Source organism: Chenopodium quinoa, unplaced genomic scaffold (assembly GCF_001683475.1).
Source record: "Chenopodium quinoa cultivar QQ74 unplaced genomic scaffold, ASM168347v1, whole genome shotgun sequence".
Classification (NCBI taxonomy): Eukaryota; Viridiplantae; Streptophyta; class Magnoliopsida; order Caryophyllales; family Amaranthaceae; genus Chenopodium; species Chenopodium quinoa.
In genome coordinates, this window is record NW_018744821.1 from 1 (window position 1) to 20,310 (window position 20,310).

The 20,310-nt window shown below is 29.7% G+C and overlaps 3 protein-coding genes across 5 annotated transcripts; 1 reads left to right on the forward strand and 2 right to left on the reverse strand.

Moving 5' to 3' along the window:
- The first annotated feature begins 10,926 nt into the window (after nt 1-10,926).
- LOC110704137 lies at nt 10,927-13,519 on the forward strand. The gene is made up of 7 exons (XM_021881917.1): nt 10,927-10,980; nt 11,161-11,325; nt 11,634-11,814; nt 11,938-12,066; nt 12,336-12,479; nt 12,606-12,809; nt 13,098-13,519. The coding sequence occupies exons 2-7, from the start codon at nt 11,225-11,227 to the stop codon at nt 13,224-13,226; spliced, it is 888 nt and encodes a 295-aa protein (XP_021737609.1). The 5' UTR covers nt 10,927-10,980; nt 11,161-11,224; the 3' UTR covers nt 13,227-13,519.
- A 24-nt stretch (nt 13,520-13,543) lies between these two features.
- Nucleotides 13,544-17,668, reverse strand: LOC110704136 (protein FAR1-RELATED SEQUENCE 5-like). Of its 3 annotated transcripts, none has more exons than XM_021881916.1 (4): nt 17,141-17,668; nt 15,981-16,544; nt 14,717-15,717; nt 13,544-14,234 (listed from the first exon to the last, which is right to left on the reverse strand). In XM_021881916.1, exons 1-3 carry the CDS (start codon nt 17,173-17,175, stop codon nt 14,721-14,723), a joined length of 1,596 nt encoding a protein of 531 aa, XP_021737608.1. In that variant the 5' UTR covers nt 17,176-17,668; the 3' UTR covers nt 13,544-14,234; nt 14,717-14,720. The 3 variants fall into 3 exon arrangements, with proteins under 3 accessions (XP_021737608.1, XP_021737607.1, XP_021737605.1); XM_021881915.1 differs by lacking the exon at nt 13,544-14,234 and having other exon boundaries at nt 14,634-15,717; nt 17,141-17,453; nt 17,556-17,668; XM_021881913.1 differs by lacking the exon at nt 13,544-14,234 and having other exon boundaries at nt 14,634-15,717.
- LOC110704090 (protein FAR1-RELATED SEQUENCE 5-like) lies at nt 17,237-19,141 on the reverse strand. The gene is made up of 4 exons (XM_021881869.1): nt 18,988-19,141; nt 17,556-18,070; nt 17,314-17,453; nt 17,237-17,243 (listed from the first exon to the last, which is right to left on the reverse strand). The coding sequence occupies exons 1-4, from the start codon at nt 19,040-19,042 to the stop codon at nt 17,237-17,239; spliced, it is 717 nt and encodes a 238-aa protein (XP_021737561.1). The 5' UTR covers nt 19,043-19,141.
- Between the last annotated feature and the right edge of the window lie 1,169 nt (nt 19,142-20,310).

A 20,310-nucleotide genomic window follows, 5' to 3' on the forward strand; every position in this document is an offset into this window, starting at 1 on the left:
GAAGCAGTGCAGGTTCGGCACATACTTGAAGAACTTGCAGACCCATAAGTATGTCATCACCCTTCGGATGCTAGTAGGAGTTAGCTGACATAGGGAAATATTATAATGGATCAGCAAGTCTCGGACGAATACGTCCAAAGGGAACCTCAGCCCATACTGAAGTTGTCTTGTGTACACCCCCACATACCCGGGGGTGGACGATGGATTCTATCGGATGCCACGGGCATTCGGCACCAATACCCATCAGCTTCAAGGATGTCGTAATGCAACTCAATTTGTTCGGCAAACCGATACTGTTCGGCATTCTCCACCCACCATGAGTAGGGGCGGTTCTTTATCATGGCCGAAGCTACTTCGGCATCCTCCCACTCTGAAAACCCGGGGAGGATATCCCAAAGGACAGCGGGAACTTCATCGTCCCGCCCAGAAGCGCTCAGCCCCTCCGTTCTGTGAGGAGGAGCCGAGGAAATTGGAGTCGCCCTAATCCCTTCAGCAGGGTCAGACTCTGGTCTTTGTCCATTCCAGGTCCCAATCCTGTTCCTAGGATCGGGAATTGGCCTTGCTCTTCTTGGAGCACGGGCTCTACCCCTAACTCCTCTTGCCATTGATAATTTCGAAGAAAAAAGTCGAAAAAAGGGAAGGAGTTCGAATTCGAAGAAAATAAACTAAAATCAAAGGAATTTACCTTAATCTGAAGCGAAAGTTGCCGATTTACGAATTGGTAGTGGCAAGTCTCAGTTTCTAAGCTTAATGCTCGGGGAATTTGCGAAGTTTTGATGCGGGTTCTTGGGTTCTCTTGAGAAATTCTGGGTTTGTGTTGGTGAATAAGTTAGGAGAGATAACGCGCCTCTGATTTTATCTCCAGAAATGGGAATACGGGGAGTCCGCGTTTCAATTTCTCTTAAATACCCCACTAAGTAACCGTTAAACACACGACCTTGCGATTAAACTGCCCATTATCCGTCCAACTTCCACAATCATCCGCCTTAACCGTTGTTATCTCATTAATTACGGTTTTAAATTCAAATTTTTGGATTAATTAAATCATTCACTTCCCTCCTTTTCTGATTAAATCAAACCCGACCCGTCATCCTTCCAAATCGGGTCTGAGGGGCTAGTTGTTTGGGTCCAATTTAGTCCAATTGGGCTTAGGCATTAAATAATCCAATTAAAAGCCCAAGGTCAAGGTTCATCTCTCCAATTGTGCTAAAGTCAAAGATCAGCCCTCAAGGCAAGCCAATCGGGCTAAGGCCCAACTTCTCCATGTATGAAGAGGTATAAAAGCCATCAATATTACATTTTTACAGATATTCAAGCAAAGCCTCAAGCAACTAATTCTCTTGCATGGTCTTCTCTTTCTACACACTGTACTTACTTTAGCATCGGAGGGGCCTTCCTCGGCAACACCCCCGAGGCTAGTTTACGTGTGTTTACTGTGCAGGAAACCTTCGGCCCAACATTTCTTGGATCGAATCTAGTCTTCACTACTTCATCGGACCTTCGGCAAGGTCCCATTGTTTTTCACCCGAAACACCAAGTACCCTATCGAAGCCCTTGTAAGCTGTTTTTGTAGTTCCTCTTCCAATGATCTCATTGTACCTTACGTATCGCCCACACGAAGATGTCTCGATATCGATGTGATCATTGTTGTTACCTCCCTGTGAACTTGAAGCCATGACTGATGAACTCAAGAAATTGAAAGGAACAAAGATGATTTCTATTCAAGTGTTTAACGTAGGAGTTCATGTTTATTGAAGAAATTAAGTATGGTGGAATGTGGCAATAAAGATGTAAAATGTGATTTCAAGAGTAATATTAGATTTCCAATGGTTATATATATATATTATAACAATTGGGTTATATTATAACAGTTGGTAAACAAGTAACCGAAAATACCATTATATTTCTTGATTTTCACATTAATTAATAAAATGTAAAATGAAATTAAGTACTCCTTTTGTTTTATAAAAATGATTGGTTTTACTACTTAATTATATGTAATTTTGGTGTAATATGCAAGGTGCTTAATGTGTTTTAAATTTATTAATGCATTTTTAAATTTTAAGGAGATTAGTATAAGCACCCATACTAGAAAGCTAAGTTAATTACACGTGTAAATACGAATAATTAATCAAGACTAGTAACACAATTTAATTTTAAATTCTAATATTGATATCATGGGAATGTACCAGGTTAGTAACGTTACTATTGCTACCAAATTTGTGTAGTTTCATTAAACATTTGATTATCACTCTCTTTGTCCCTAAAAGAACAATTCTTTTGGGTATTTTTCACAGGTATTAACAAACTTAAGTGGGAGTACAAAGTGTATGAGAAAGCTAATAAAAATACATTGAAAGGATAAATTTACATTGAATTTGTAAAAAAAGTAGAGAGAGAAATTAATAAATGTATATGAAAAAAGCAAAATTTACGAGTGGAAGCAGTGGCGGATCCAGGATTTCCGACTTGGTGAGTCATATCAATTATTGATTACTTGTGAAAGTACAAATAATTTTTCCAAATCTTGTTCATAATTAATTTCAATCCAAAAATTCTATATATACATATATATATATATATATATATATATATATATATATATATATATATATATATATATATATAATTTATATTTCACCAAATCGATTTCAATCTAAAATAGGACACAAAAATCCATAATACAACCAAATACTCCGTACTACTTAAAAACTCAATCTTACAAGTTGAAAATATTACAAATAACATATTACAAACAAATAGTAATATAAAACTATTACATTAACTTTATGATTTTTTACTTAGAATTCTGGGAAAATATTAAAATTGGTTGCACAAATATAAGATATAAATTATAAATAGAAGCAAAAATTATTAATAATTATTAAATAAAAAAATGAGATAACTTGATAACCGACTTTTATTTTAAAAAAAATAAATTATTTTATGTTTCTTGATCTTGATAACCGACTTTTATTTAAAAAAAAAAAAAATAAATAAATAAATAAATAAATAAATCTTGATAACCGACTTAACTGGTTTCGCGTCAAAATTTAACTAGCACTATATATATTCCATCAATCCTTTTATATTACTTTGTTTCTTCTTCAAAATTATGCCTTCATTTTTATCCATAAAATTTATCAAAAATATTCTTTCCCCGTACTAAAGGCGGCTTCGACAAGGCGATTTGCAAGGTACGAGCTATTCATGGGAGAAGGATCGTTCGATAGGCCATTATGGTATTGAAAAACAGCTGAACTATTGATGTCGTTAGACCACAAAAACAAAATGAAATGCTTGGATCAATTTAATAATGGTAGCATTTCGTTGTGTTTTCGTGGTCTAACGACTTCAATTGTTTAGCAATTCCTCAAGATCAGGCAAGGACTCTCTCGAACACAACCAAGATGAAGACCAACTGCAGTCGCAGCGTGCAAGGTATAATTTAGAATATAATAAGTTATTCGATCTTTTATATTAGTGTACTGATGTGACTTATATGTTTGCTTGAGTTTAGGTAGTCTACATAATATTATATTAGTAAGATTGTTTTTTCAGAATTACATAATTTGATTTTAATTCTTCATAAGCATCTTTTATGTAACAAAACCCTTCATCTACGGCTTTCTTATCTCTATATAATAATTGTAGTATAAGCACATCATTTAATCCAAATCATTAGAGTTACCCTAAATAACGACTTAATGCAAAGAACATGATAAGTTAGATTATTTAAATAAGTAATTTATTTAATGAAGCGATCAAGAAACAAGATGTGATCTTTATTTATTTAGAATTTGTAAATTTGTGGATAAATGACAATTTTATTACCACTCTATATATATATATATATATATATATATATATATATATATATATATATATATAGGGGAGGGATCCGGTAAGAACCCCTCCTTATATAAGAACCCTAGTTATATAAGAACCAATCTCAGCCGTAGGATTAAGGTAATTTAGACGGTTAAGATTAAAACACGTATTTTTCCTCATACCCCCTACGGCCCTACCACCCGATCAAAATTTTCTCTCTCCTCTAACTTCTCTCTCTTCGTGCTCATCTCATTCTCTTTTGCAAACCCCCAAAAATCTCCATAGAAATTGCAATTTGAAGGATTTTCGACTCAGGTATTTTTTTTTTTCGATTTTGTTCAAATTTCCATGAACTTAGCATGTTGTTCAAGTAGATTTTGCGATTTTTTGGTTTGCTTTTTGCGATTTTATGTTTTCCGATTTTTTGATTTGATTTTGCGTTTTTTTTTTCGATTTTGTTCAAATTTCCATGAACTTAGCATGTTGTTCAAGTACATTTTGCGATTTATTGTTTTGATTTTTACGATTTTATGTTTTCCGACTATTTGATTTGATTTTGCGATTTCGTGATTTGATATTTGCGTTTTTATGTTTTTTTAGTTCGATTTTTCGATGATTTTTTTCGATTTTAATGGTTTTTCTGTTTTCGATTTTTATGGTTTTTTTGATTTGTTTTTGATATTTCGTGAGTTGATATTTGCGCTTTTTTTAAAATGTCTGCTAAATGCTCGATTTCGTTAGTAAGCGAAATTATAGCTATGAATATGAATGTCCAGTATTTCTTAAAATCACTGTTTTTTTTCTTGTTGATGGATATGTATCTGGTATTTGTTGTTGATGGATATGTGTGATAACACTCTTCCGTCAATGTTATTTAATGGCTTGAAATCGACTTTGAGTTTGATGAGTAGTGAGTCTGAGTCATCTTTTGGATTACCAATGGACACAATACGAGTGACCGGGATTGCTGTACATGTTGCCTTGATTTGGTGGCTATTGTTGTCATTGAGAGGAGAAGCCATGTTTGTATGAAGATTTTGTTGCATATGGTGGTATGGATGGTGGCTATTGTTGTCATATGGTGGTATGAAGATTAATGAGCAAGCATAGCTTGAACAACTTGGCATTACTTATTCTGCTTGCATCAATTAGTCATGTCTAAAAACAAATCTGGCTTATTCTCTATGTTCTATTTTTTCTTATTTTTCTGGATCTATAGTTCGAATTTAGTGTTCGATTTTTGCTGATTTTTTCGATAGCGGCTAGCCTTGGCTAACCTAAAAGAACAATGCATATAGTACTTCGTAGAGTAAATAAAAACTGTAAAAGTATAAAACCCTCTCCCACTACACCAAAAATGTGGGCTCTGACCCTCTAAGTCCTTACAGTACTTAGTATTACATAATCTATTAATTTAGTAGGATTTGGTTTTTAGCTATAAAATGGACAAAATAACAGAGAAGCCTGAGAAGATGAAATTACATTTACATGGGATTTGATTTAATAATGTAAAACATTTGTCAGATGTCAGACTGAAGATTAATTAGTTCTGAAAGGTTTTGCAGAACAATCAGATATAGTGTACAATATAAAATTCTGTCATGCCCAATTTCACAAACTTTTTTTCAAAATTGGTGATGTTGGTGCGATTGCCCCTGTTTGTAGGGGTTGTAGTGTGGTGGTTGATTTATGCAGCAGCAGCTAATTGGTTAGGGGTTGTTGGTAGTGAACTTGTGATTGTAGGGCTGAAAATAAACTTTAGAACATAGGTAGAAAAATTTGGAACATAGGAAAAAATTATAACATAGGTTGAAATAATTTAGAACATGGGCTGAAAATAAACTCAATCAAACCTTATCATGTTTCTGTTTCATTTGTCTTTTAAATTTCTAGTTTACTCATTCTATTTTGGGTTTTTTCACTCTCCAGCATGTTCTAAACTCTTTTTTAGCATGTTCTAAACTATTTTTCAGCATATTTTAAATTATTCCTATGTTCAAAAATATAATAATAATGTTGGAATGTTACTAATGTTTTTTATTTCTTAAAATTGCAGCAAAATGCAAGGCCAAAATGAAGCAAAATTAGAAGGAGGAGTTACTAATATACAAGAAGAAGAAATTACTTAATGTAAGAAAAAGGTAACTAAACTAATGTTCTAAACTTTACCTATTATGTTTTAAATTTTGTTCTAAAGTTTTCCAATATGTTCTAAAGTTTTCCCTTAAGTTCTAAAGATTTGTATTATGTTCTAAAGTTTTCCATTATGTTCTAAAGTTTTCCATTATGTTCTAAAATTTTTCTCTTATGTTCTGAAGATTTGTATTATGTTCTAATATGTATCCATTATAGTTTATGTTCATCTTATCCCTTTATATTTGCACTCTATTTAATGTTAGTTGTATTCTAATTATTTTTAATTGTTTTTAAAGGAAAGTTGAAAACGTTGAAGCGGAAGTAATTGATAGATCGGAATTTGAGAAGCATATTGAAAGTAAAAGTGTTGCTATAAGACATAGAAAACTTCCAACAAGGCTTCAACCACCTCGAAAATTGCAAAAAAAGGAAGGAAGAGAAAAAGATCAAAGAAGAAGGAAAAGATCAAAAAGAAGAAGAGGGTAATAATGTAGAGGATGATGACAAGAATAATGATAGTAAAGATGATGGTGAGGATGATAATAAGGGTGATGTAAAGATGAAAGAGAAAGATGAAAAAGAGGAGATGGAAGATGATAGTGAGGAGGAACAAAAAATCAATAAAAAAAATCAAACTCAGGTAATAATACTCTTTAATCTTTACAATCTTTATTTTTATGTTCTAAAGTGCACGCTTATGTTCTAATTTTGCTTATCTATGTTCTAATTATGTTTATCTATTCATGGTGAGGATGTGAAGAAGAAGAAAAGAAAGATTGAAAAAGAAGAAGATGGTGAGGATGTCCAAGTAGTAGAAGCTAATGAGCAAGATAAACTAGTTAAGAGGCAACCTTAATCAAAGAGTACCTCCTACTCAATTCATGAAGGATGTGTTGATAAATCTTTCGGAAAAACAAAAAGCAAGCTATTCGGAACATTGGTTTTGGAGGCTTTTTGGAATTGGATTTACCAATCCATATTAATTCTACGTAAGTAGTAGAATGTTATGTTCTAAAATCATATTCTAAAATCATAAGTATTATCAATGTTATGTTCAAAATTATGATTTGTCATGTTTGAATTGCTATACACTAATGTTCTAAATTATAAGATTATGTTCTAAATTAGTTATGCTCTAAATTTTGTGCATATGTTCTAAATAATATGATTATGTTCGAAATTAGCTATGTTCTAAATTATGTGCATATGTTCTAAATTGTATGATTATGTTCTACATTATGTGCATATGTTCTAAATAATATGATTATGTTGTAAATTACTTATGTTTTAAAGTTACTTCTTGTATTCTAAAATTATGAACTCTCATGTTTGAATTGCTATACACTAATGTTCTAAATTAATTTTTTTGTTATGTTCTAATGTATGTTTATTATGTTCTAAAATAGACTTTTTTTTATTATATAATGTTCTAAATTATGTTCAAAAGTTTAAATATTATACTAAATGTTTTAATCTTCTATGTTCTAAAGATTGACTATTATATTCTAAATATAGCTGTATTGTGCTTTAAATCTTACATTTTTTCATTATAATTCTAGGTTGACAGAAAACTTGGTTACGAATTTTGACACGGAGAGATGTTGTTTGATGTTACCAAAGAGAAAACAAGAAATCTTTTTGGAGGCAATTGATGTTCATTTGGCTTATGGGTTGCCATTGGGAGGCAAAAGGATTGAGCAACCAAATGATGAGTCAAATCTGAAATGGAACAAGTTTCTAAAAGCTTGGAGAAGCAAGTTTGGCCTCAAAAAAGTATGATGACATAATGTGGTTATGTTTTAAATTTTATGTTCTAAAGTATGAATTTTATGTTATAAATTGTATGTTTTAAAGTGCTTTGCTTATGTTCTAAAGTGTTTTTTGCTTTAAAATAGATCTATTATCTCCATAGGTTTTAATTTATATGTTTTTTTTACCTCTAAAAGGGAAGTCCAACCAACAAGAGATTGATTGACAGAATTCAAGAATTGAAGAAGGAAAAATCAGTTTCTGATGAATTTCTTTGGAACTTTGTGGTATGTGTTGTCAATTGTTGCATTCGATCAACAAACAACCCACAACTATACATTAAATTCTTGTATAATTGTATGGATGTAAAGAAAATTGCTGAATTGGATTGGTGCACATTTGTGATTGAGCACTTGAAAGATTCTGTAAGTGTATGGAAGAAGGGAAATTCTTACTTTACAGGTCCTTTACCTTTTCTAATGGTAAGTTTTAAAATTCTTACCATTATGTATATATATTATTCTTGTTATGTTGAAAATGTGTGAAAAATATTCTAATTAATTCTTAACATGTACTAAATAGGTATTCTATTTTGATCGTCTACAAAGAGGAGGGTTAGAAAAACCAAGAAAATGTCCACTAATTTCGGTGTGGACAAAGGAAAGGATTCAAGTGAGATATAAGTTTGAAAAAGATCATGGATTTGGATATGGAAAACTCTTGGAAAGAATGGAATCAATTGTGGTATGATATTTGTATATGTTTATGTTTAAACACTACACTTTATGTTGTTGTTTTCTAAATTTTATAATTTATATACTAGAAGGCACCAAAAGGAAAAAAGAAACAACCAAAACAAAAGGAAAAAGAGAAGAGAATGGAAAAATCATCAATAGGTTCTAGTTCTACAACTTCTCGAAATGACATGATGGTATGATTTAGTTTATATTGTAAATTATATTTTATGCTCCATTTAATCCTTTTCTGTTAAATTATCCATGTTATGTCCTTTATGTTCTAAAATATTTTTGTGTTCTAATGAAGGGCTTTTTGAGCAAATTTGGAGATTTGGCAAAAACACTTGCCTCGAATGTTAAAGAGATGTATGGCATGTTAGAACAAGCAAAAGATCTTTTTGTTGAGGAAGAAACAACAGGAAAAATGCAACATCTCATAGACAACATATGGTGCAAGTACACAACAAAGGTATTATAATTATGTTCTAAAGTATTTTCTGGTTGTGTTCTAAAGTATTTTCAGCTTATGTTCTAAAAGTATAATAAATTTATATAAATATTATGCATATTATGTTCTAAATTATAATTTCTTATTTTATAGACATTCGTGAACCAAGAAGAAAAGAAAAGCCCTTCTATACTCAGCCAAGATCAACATGTCTTCGATGAACCGGCATTTATTGAAGAATTGGATATGGTTATGGATAAGGCATGGAAGAAATTCGAGGAAACAAGGTCACCAAAGTCACCGACAGTTGGTAATTTCACATGTACATGCTTAATTTCCAAATTATACTTATGTTCTATATTAGATGCTTATGTTTTAAAGTACTTTTTTATGTTCTAAAACATGCGCTTAAATCACATGCTTATGTTCTAAATTATATGATTATGTTCTAAATTAGTTATGTTCTAAATTAGTTATGTACTAAATTAGTTATGTTCTAATTGTTAAGCAGATTTGAGATCAAAGGAAGAGGAAAAAGATAAGAACAAAGAAGAGAGAAATGAAGAGAATAAAGACAAAAACTTGTTGATTCCCTCACCAGTAGTTGGTAATTTCACATTATTTTCAAATTCATTTTTTATGTACTAATATTTACTAGATATGTTCTAATATTACTTCTTATGCTCTAAATTTTTTCTGGTTATGCTTTAAAGTTAATTCTTAATTTTTTATATTCTAACTATTTCTAGGTTGTCTCCTAATTGTATATATTTCTTATGTTCTAAAGTTACTTTTTATTTTCTAATTATTTTTTGCTATTTGCTATAATACTTAATTTTTATGGTGTAATTGCTATGAAGATTTGGGATCAAAAGAAGAAGAAAAAGAGCAGTACAGAAAAGAGAGAAACGAGGAGGAAAAAATTGAGAAGAAAGAGAAAAGGAATGAGGAGTCACCAAAAACCCCAATTCCTCCAAAAAAGAAGCAACCTTTTGATATAGCTCCTCCAAGTTTCAAGTTATTGACCCCCTCACCAGCAGTTGGTAGTTTTACATTATTTTCAAACTTTTTTCTTTTGAAATAATATTACTAGATTTGTTTTAAAATTACTTCTTATGTTATAAATTTTTTCTGTTATGTTCTAAAGTTATTTCTGATGTTCTAAATTTTTTTCTAAATCAGATGCTTATGTTTTAAACTACTTTCTTATGTTCTAAATTATGTGCATATGCTCTAAATTATATGATTATGTGCTAAATTATGTGCATATGCTCTAATAATATGATTATGTTCTAAATTATGTGCATATGTTCTAAATAATATGATTATGTTCTAAATTAGTTATGCTCTAAATTATGTGCATATTTTCTAAATAATATGATTATGTTTGAAATTAGTTATGCTCTAAATTATGTGCATATGTTCTAAATTGTATGATTATGTTCTAAATTATGTGCATATGTTCTAAATAATATAATTATGTTGTAAATTAGTTATGTTCTAAAGTTACTTCTTGTGTTCTAAATTTTTCTGGTTATATTCTAGTTATTTCTAATGTTCTAAATTTTTTCCAACTATTTCTATGTTGTGTCCTTATTGTTTCTACTTATGGTTTGATGTCCCAGAAAATCAAGAAGATAATGAAGCAGAACTCACTTACGAAGAAGTGACAGCAAATGTTCTAAATTGTGCTTTTCTAAATCCAGATCATCCACCTACATTGGATGAAGAGGAGAAGCAAGAAGAGGAAAAAGAGGAGAAGAAAGAAGAGGAAAAAGAGGAGAAGAAAGAAGAAAAGGAGAAGAAGAAAGAAGAGGAAAAAGAAGAGAAGCAAGAGGAGAAGAAAGAAGAAAAGGGGAAGAAGAAAGAGGAGGAAAAAAAGGAGATCCAAGAGGAGAAGAAAGAAGAAAAGGGGAAGAAGAAAAAGGAGGAAAAAGAGGAGATCCAAGAGGAGAAGAGAGAAGAAAAGGGGAAGAAGAAAAAGGAGGAAAAAGAGGAGAATCAAGAGGAGAAGAAAGAAAATGAAGGAAGCAAGAATGAAGAGAAGAACAAAGAAGAAAAAAATGAGAACAAGAAAGGGTAATCATTTTGTAAACTTTAAAACAAATGTTGGTTATGGTTTAGTTAAATTTTAATTTAGAACTTGGTAATAATAAATTTTGGTTTGATTTGGTTATGGTTTTTGTTATCAATAAATTTTCGTTTGATTTAGTTATGGTTTTTGTTATCTATGTGATATTTTTTAATTGAATTAAGTAGGAAACAAGGAGAAGAAAAAGGAGAAGAAAAGACACGGAAAAAAAGAGGAAAGGATAAGCTTCCAATGTACTTGCGTTCACCTTTCATGGTTGAACATGAAAAACTTTTCAAGAATGTGGACAATAGAAAGGTAGCTGAGTATGCGTTTGCTCAAGGAGATAATAAGTAAGACTTTAAAACTTTAAAATTATATGCTTATGTTCTAAGCTATATGCTTATGTTCTAAGCTATATGCTTATGATCTAAGCTATAAATTATGTTCTAAACTTCATTCTTATGTTCTAAACTGCGTGTTCTAAGCTACGAGATTATGTTATAAAGTACATGTGTAAAACTATATGCTTGTGTTCTAAAATAGGTACTTATGTTCTAAACTATATTCTTATGTTTTAAATTATGTGTTTATGTTCTAAACTACATGCTTATGTTCTAAACTACATGCTTATGTTCTGATTTTATTGTTCTGATTTTAGGGAGCTTTTGTATGCTGATAACATGGGGACAACGATTACGAGAGATGAGATTCATAGTCTCATAGAAGATAAGCACATGTTGAACAATGTTGTGGATGCTTATGTTTGCCTATTGAATTTTGAAAATAAAAGACGTGGTGTAGACAAGAAGAGTAGATTCTTTTTCAGTACTGAATGCTATGTATGTTTTCGAACTTAAAATTATAACTATGTTCTAAGAGTAGATTCTTTTTGTTTCTCATATAGATTATACTATGCACCTATGTTCTAATTACTTATGTTTTAATTTCTTTTTCTTTTTCAGCTCATACGTTGTACAGAAAAATACTTCAAATCAAATGAAAGGCAAGATGATAGAATGAAGGCTTTGTTTGATAGAATGCAACAAGAAATGACAACGACCGAAGTAACAAGCTTCAAAAGCATTCAATTGGTAATTTGGTATCTTATTATGTTGTACTTTTTTCTTATTATATGTTCTAATTATTGGTTTTGTTTATGTTCTAATTATTTTTATCTATGTTTTAAAGTATCTACTTATGTTCTAAACTACTTATTTATCTTCTAAACTACTTACTTATGTTCTAAACTACATGTTATAAAAATTATATGCTTGTGTTCTAATCTATATGCTTATGTTCTAAAATGCATGCTTATGTTCTAATTTTGCTTATCTATGTTCTAATTCTGTTTATCTATTAGGTTTTCTTCCCGGTCGTTTTACTAGATCACTACTATTTGCTGTGTGTCAACTTTGTGGAAGGAACATTTGATTTGATTGACAACAGATTTCTTCCACCAAATATTCCTTTTCACAATAAATATGGAAATTACCATAGATTAATGGTAAGACATCAAGTTTACATTTTTTTAATTATACTTTTGTTCTAACTTTTGCCTTATATGTTCTACAGTTTTTCTTTATGTTCTAAAGTTTACCTTATATGTTCTAAAGTTTATCCAATTTTTCAGTTGAATGCATTTGCTGATTTCGTTCACTCAATTGACTCAAATATAAAGAGTGACTTTGTATCCTCCTTCAAAACAAGAAACTTGAGTATGTCATGGAAGAGCAATAAGAACAAACATGATTGTGGAGTGTTCCTGTTGAAGCACATGGAAACATATGAAGGAGAATCTGTAAAACAATGGAATTCGGGACTAGAATTAGACAATGTAAGTTTAAAACATAAGATACATGTTTTAAATTAGTTTCGTTTATGGTTTTGGTGTTATGGTTTTAGTGTTGTGGTTTGGTTTGGTTATTGTTTAGATATATTATGGTTTATTATATTTATTTATACTTATATGCTAAATTATATTCATGTTCTAAATTATATGCTTATGTTCTAAAGTATTTCTGTTTATGTTCTAAAAGTTACTCTTTTTTTTTTTTTTTTGCAGTTTGACCAAATGTTTATGTTTATGTTCTAAAAGTTACTCTTTTTTTTTTTTTTTTTGCAGTTTGACCAAATGAAAAAATTAAGAGTGGAGTATTGTGGGAAGATAATAACAGCAGAAGTAAATGAAGAACGGAACAAAGTGATTAGGAGATCAAAAAAGTGGTTAAAGGAGAACAAAATGGATATATGATTGTTAAGATCTTAAGTTTATATTTGTAGAGAGATATTTGCAAAGAATATAACAGTAATTTTTTATGTTCTATGTATTTACCTGTTACAAGAAATATATTGTTGAATCATATTAAATGCTAAAATTTTAATATAAAATATATCATATAAACTTATATGCTAAATTATATTCATGTTCTAAATTATATGGGTATGTTCTAAAGTATTTTTGATTATGTTTTAATAATTATATGCTTATAAAGTTAGGATATTAGAATATATTATTATATATTAATTTTGACTTAAAACTTAAAGTGTAGAATATTAGAACATAAGAAAATTAAAAAAAAGTAACAAGAAATGACAACAGCCAAAGTAACAAGATTCCAAAGCATTCAATTGGTAACTTGATTCTAATTATATCTTATTATGTTGTACTTTTTTCTTATTACATGTCCAAATTATTGATTTTGCTAATCTTCTAATTATTTTTATCTATGTTCTAAAGTATTTGCTTATGTTCTAAACTGGCTGCTTCTAATCCATTACTTTTGCTTTATTTTTCCTTTTGAATACAATGCATACACTCTTTAGTGCATATCTAAGAAGGCATATGTAAATCAATGTTAAGAAACTTGAATAAATAAAAGTTGATTAAAGCAAGATTCAACTAAATGTTGTTTAATAAAGGTATCTAAAATGCTTGTACTATCATTACTCGTAGTTCAAATTGACTTAATAAAACAACTTATAATTACGAAAAGGGGGGAAGATGAAAAGACAGGAGATGTTATAAAACATTATAATCAACTTTAATTAACATAAAAATTGATAAGAAAAACACTAGTAGAGATACTCTGAATAATAATTGGACAAAAAAGAAATAAAAATATATTGTTTCTAAAAGTAAATAAATTGAGTTCTTATATTTTAAGAATTACATGAATAATATTTTACGTGCTAGTAAATGAGATATTGTTTCTAAATATATAACATCTCATGCAACTGGATTAATAGTATATTCACCAACCTGTAAAGAAAAAAAAATAAAACAATATTAGAACATAAGCACATAATTTAGCATTAAAAAATGTTATAACATGCCATTTCTATTAGTTTAGAACACATGATATTATATAGAGTAAAAACTTTAGAACATTTAAAGAAACCTTTAAAACATATAAAGAAAACTTTAGAACATATAAAGAAAATATTTTGAACATAAAGAGAAAAGTTAAAATATAAAGGAAAACTTTAGAACAAAATGAATAACTTTATATTCTAAACATTAGAGCATATTAAATTACACTAAAACAGAAAGAATAAACATTAGAACATAGAGAAAACACTTTAGAACATAGAAAAGTAACTTTAGAACAAAGAGAAAACACTTTAGAACATATTGAATTACTTTAGAACATATATGAATAACTTTATGTTCTAAACTTGCTTAAAACATAATTACTTTAGAACAAAATAAATATAAGAAAATTAAAAATAAAGTTTACTTACAATATCACTTGACTTTTCCAGGGCAATTACGACTATCATGATAACCAAGCTCCCCACATGCTCTACATAATCTCTTCTTCTTTTGACTTTGTTCAATAGACTTTTCTCTGTCACTCTTCATTCTTTTGTCACTATTTGGAACATGAACCTCATTTGGAACATGGACATCATTTGGAACATGGACATCATTTGGAACATTTACGTGATTTGGAACATGAACCTGATTTGGAACATGGACATCATTTGGAACATTGACCTGATTTGGAACATGAACCCCCGTGCCTTTGTTCTTCGAAATTTTAGGAGGTTTGATTAAAACATTAGAAGGTAGACTAGCTCCAATAAGCATTTCAATGTCTTTAACTTTGCTCGAAAGATTGTTGCTTCCATTTGTTTTCTTCTGTTCCAAATCTACCCTCATGGCTCGAAGTTTTTTGACAAGATCACTAAGATCATCTTCATTGTTTTGCACTAAACTCACACAAGCATGAATTTCAGACCACAAATCATTTAATAACATTTTCTTATCTACTGCATTAATACATTCCTCCAACACATTACCCTCTAAATCAAAAATGGGCTTCTTATAAGCCATTGTACACCATCTATTTAGAATGTAGGCCTTGGGAATTTTTTCTAACATCCTTGCCTTCCACACCCAAATCATATGCCTACAAGGCACACCATCACGTTCAAATTTTTTACAAAAACACTTGGTATCAAAGGTAGTTGGATCAAAAACAACATCAAAAGTCCTCCTTCTAGTTCCTTCCCTCAAATTGAAAATGTAAAGCTCATTGTCCTTCTTCATCTCCTCAACACCACAATTAAAACATCCAATTTCAAGCTCATATTGAAATTCATAGAAAATTGTTGTTGTAAACAATTCAGAAGCATCTTTCTCTAAAGGAATTGGAGTCTTACACTCCGGACGCTTATTCTTCGAATCATTATCCATTTTATTTTGAGTGTGCCTTTGAGCATCCAATGCACATTCAAACCTATAGAAAATAGAAATTAACTTTAAAACATAGAAGATAATTGTAGAACATAGAGTGAATTACATTAGAACATATAAATATACATGACATGTTTATTATGATCTAAATATTATTAAAACATAAAGAGAAAAAGAAAACATAAAAGAGAATTATAAAATAAATAGTAAAACTATAAAGCATAAAAAGAAAACTTTAGAGCATACAAGGAAAACTTTAGAACATAAAGAGTAACTTTAGAACATATATAGACAATTACTTATTACCTCATGTAGAACTCAATCAAAGTGAGATGGGGATTTGTGAACATAGTGAAAAAATTATTTTCACTTTCTGATCTAGATGTGGTTCTCATAATGCCACCCAAAAATAAATCTCTGAAATACGCTGGAATCCACATATCACGTATGTTGTACATGTATGCCAACCATTCATGATCGTTCAAATGGAATTCTGAAATAACTTTGTTCCACTTTTCTTCAAATTCTGCCGGCTCAATCTCTAAATGCCAAACACATGAACACAGTTTTTTCAAGAAATCAGTGTCTTGGGCAATCGCCCGACCTACTTTTTCAGGCACCTTTTTCATAATATGCCACATACAAAACCTATGTTCTGTAGTTTGAAAAACATTACGAACAGCAACTTTCATTGCAGGGTCTTGATCGGTAATCAAACACACAGGCTCGTTATTTCCCATTGCTTTAAGAAAAGTTTTGAAAACCCATTCAAAAGATGATATATCCTCATGAGCTACAAAAGAAGCCGCAAAAGTAACACATTTTTTATGATGATCAACTCCAGTAAATGGACCAAAGATCATATTATATCTGTAACATACACAAATTATTTATGCAGAAAATAGAGGTAAACTTTAGAACATAGAGGTAAATTGTAGAACATAGAGGTATACTTTAGAACATAGAGGTATACTTTAGAACATTAAGGATAAACTTTAGAGGATAGTAATTTACTTTAATTATTAAACTTGGCAGTAATATAGTTGTTTTAAAACATAATGAATTACTCTAAAACATAAACACTAAACTAAAAATATACAGTAAAGCTTTAAAAACTTATAAGTAAACTTTAGAACATATAGACATAATGTTTAGAACATGATGGATATTAGTTTAGAACACAAAGAATAAAGTGTAAAACACAAAAGCATAATGTTTAAAGCATAAAAGCATGATGGATATATTTTAAAGCATAAGGTAGAACATTAGCAATATATGTTTAGAACATAAGGCATACATAGTTTAGAACATAAAGAATATTTGTTTAGAACATCAAAACATGATGGATATTTGTTTAGGAACACAAGGCATGATATTTAGAATATAAGAACATATGTTTAAAAAATTAATATGTAAAAGTAAAATATTAATTACATTATGAAAGAAATTTATATTTAAAACATCACCTGTTTGTTTTGAATGTGGTATCAAAAGAAACCATATCACCAAAAAGTGCATAATTTTTTCGACAGATTGGATCAGCCCATAAAGCTCTACAAAGTCTATCTTCTTCATCAACATCATAGAAAAAAAAAATGCACTCCAGAGCACTTTCTTATTTTGAAAATTATCCACAAACATTTGGGCATCTGATCCATCAATATAAGCCTTCAAATCTCTATAAAAATTTTTGAAATCTTGTTTAGATGCACCAACATTATCATGTGATCCAGCTAATTCTTTCATCATAGTATAAGACCTCACAGGACCAACATTTACCTGTTAGAAAAAAAAAAATATTACTAAGATTAAGAATTAACTTTAGAACATAGTAAATCAAAACAAAAAAAAAACATTATTTAGTACATAAAAATAAATCACCTTTGAATTATCAACAATCAACTTTTTATGCATAATATGCATTTTTCTATTATCCTTCTGAAATTTTGCACAACTTGGAGTATATAAAGGATGATTATGTTCTTCTTTGAAATGAGTTAAAACATACTTTCCAGCATCATATCTCATACATATGTGAGCATTGCATCCTACACGAGTGACTAAACGTTTCCTAGTAATATGAACTTTTCCTTCTTCATAAACTGTTTGTTGAGCAATAGGTTTTCTTATTGCCCTAAAACCTTCCTTATTGCAAACTCCATATTGAAAAGCAATTATATCTTTGTTATTCTTCTTCCTTTTAGTAGTAGATTTCCTAGAAGTAAACCCAGCGGCATTTGCATATGCTTTATAAAAACTAAGACCCTCTTCAGGATCTTTAAATATCATACCCAAACTGGGTTTTAACTCCTTGGGAACATTTGGAATCCATTCCTTAGTGGTACCACCAGGGCTAAATGATCCAACAACCTCTGGAGTACGATAAATATCACCAACTGCATTAGAACATGAAAGTAAACATTAGAACATACAATGAAAGTCATAGAATATGAAGAAAACATTAGCACATAATAAAAAACTTTATAATATAAAGAGAAAGATACATAGAAAACTTTAGAACATACAGAGAAAACTTTAGAACATCAAGGATAACCTTTAGATCATAGTAAATTAGGGACATACTTATAACATATTGCTTTAGAACATAGTGAATTACTTTATAACATACATAATAAAATTTAGAATAAAGTAAAAAAATTAAACTAAAAGGTTAACTTTAGAACATACAATGAAAGTAAACATTAGAACATAAAAAGTAAAATTTAAAACTAGAAGGTAAACTTTAGAACATAGAATGAAAGTTTTAGAATATAAAGATAAAGTAGGATTCCCTACTCCCTATGTCAGATTGGTGGGGCCATGGTTTGGTGATTCCAGTGGCAGTGACATGCATCAACTATCCCTATGTCAGATTGCTAGGATAAAGTAGCATTCCCAACTCCCAAGCCCCCAATGCCCAGCTCCAAGACGAGCCTTGAGGTTGTTGTGGCATTATCCAATAATGATCGATATTGTTTACCCACAGTTTACTTTGAATCATTACAAATTATTTAAAATGGATTAGATATTTTTTATTTATCAAATTAATTAACTTCCTCAATAATGATCAATATTGTTTACCCACACGTACTACTTTTTATAATCCTTCATCAACCACTCTTTCATACTCCGATGTATTCTGCATTCTAAAAGGAGTTCAATAGGCAACGGAACATGGCATTTGCACTTATCATTCGGATGGGAACATATAGAGAAAACTTTAGAACATTACCGATAAACTTTAGAACATAGTAAAGAAACTTTAGAACATGTAAGTAAATTGAAATTAAAATATTAAAAACAATAAAATTACCTGAATGAGTAACACAAGAAGAAGGATAATTAGGTTGAACACCATCTAAATCCATCAATATGCAAAAACCTATTTAAAAAAACACATATTGTAGCAAAAAAGCAACTAGAAATTAAAATCCATTAAAAAACAAAAATATGGAAAAAAAAACTCAAGCAAAGGAAAAAACAGAACAATCTGGAAATGAAAAATCACAAAAAAAACAGAAAATTAATGAAAAAAAACTGAAGAAAATTCGCAAAAAAAAAAAATAGATAAAATCGAAAAAAACAAAAAATAATTGCTCGAAAGTAGGAAAAAAAAACAAAAAAACATATAACATTGAAAAAATCTGGAAATGAAAAATCGAAGAAGAAAGAGAAAACTAGAAAATGAAATTGATGAAATTAATGAAAAAAACTCAAGAAAATTCGCAAAAAAAAAAAAAAAAAAAAAAAAAGATAAAATCGACATAAACTTACATTAATCTCAATAATAAAAAAAATGAATGATGAAATCGCAAAAAGAAAAAAAAAACAGATTTTTGCTGATTTTCGAATTGATGAATTGCATATCCACAAATAATATGAAAAATAAAATTTCACACAAATTCGCCAAAATAAAAAAAAAATCAACAAAAATTCGCAAAGAATAGATATCAATAAATAAATTAACTAAAAGAATTATCAAAATTATAAAAATTGAATAACAAACCTTAATTTCTTGAAGGAATTTGCATCCAAAAGTATGAGAAGAGAGAGAGTTGTAATGTATGAGAGGAGAGAGAAAGAGTTGTAAATTTGTAATGTATGAGAGGAGAGAGAGAGCTGTAATGTTCAAAGCCCAAAAAAAAAAAGGAAAGAAGAACCGTGAATGAGGAGAAAGAAAGGGAAAAGAACAGCAAAAATTACTAAAATGCCATTACTAATCATTCATTTTCAGCGGTCAGATCAAACTAATTGTACGGTCCAGATTAGTTCTTATATATAATGGGTTCTTATATAGAGGAGGGTTCTTACATGAGCCTTCCTCTATATATATATATATATATATATATATATATATATAGGGAATGGATCATGTGAAAACAAGTCTAAGGCTGAAAACTAAAAACAAGTAATCTAGACCATTGATTCTAATCTAACGGAGGAGATTAATTTCGTGTATTAGACATACGCTCACTTCTTCCTCCTTCACACATCTTCTCTCTCTAAAATTTCAAGCAATTCTTTCTCTCTCTTTCATGTTTTGGATGGAAATTCTATCATCAAATTGGTAAGTTTATCAATTTCATCATCAATTTCTTCAATTGTTTAAATGTATATGTTCAATTTATTTAGCTAT

Bases quoted from the DNA above. Each gene is read 5' to 3' on its own strand.
- LOC110704137 (XM_021881917.1), top strand. From the start codon at position 11,225: ATGTACTTGCGTTCACCTTTCATGGTTGAACATGAAAAACTTTTCAAG. The intron at 11,326-11,633 runs GTAAGACTTTAA...TTCTGATTTTAG, and splicing joins TTTGCTCAAGGAGATAATAA to GGAGCTTTTGTATGCTGATA. The intron at 11,815-11,937 runs GTATGTTTTCGA...TTTCTTTTTCAG, and splicing joins TTTTCAGTACTGAATGCTAT to CTCATACGTTGTACAGAAAA.
- LOC110704136 (XM_021881916.1), bottom strand. From the start codon at position 17,175: ATGGTTTCTTTTGATACCACATTCAAAACAAACAG. The intron at 16,545-17,140 runs GTGATGTTTTAA...TGTATGTTACAG, and splicing joins ACCACATTCAAAACAAACAG to ATATAATATGATCTTTGGTC. The intron at 15,718-15,980 runs GTAATAAGTAAT...TATTTTCTATAG, and splicing joins TTGATTGAGTTCTACATGAG to GTTTGAATGTGCATTGGATG.
- LOC110704090 (XM_021881869.1), bottom strand. From the start codon at position 19,042: ATGGATTTAGATGGTGTTCAACCTAATTATCCTTCTTCTTGTGTTACT. The intron at 18,071-18,987 runs GTAATTTTATTG...GTTCTAATGCAG, and splicing joins TTCTTGTGTTACTCATTCAG to TTGGTGATATTTATCGTACT. The intron at 17,454-17,555 runs GTGATTTATTTT...TTTTTCTAACAG, and splicing joins TGATTGTTGATAATTCAAAG to GTAAATGTTGGTCCTGTGAG.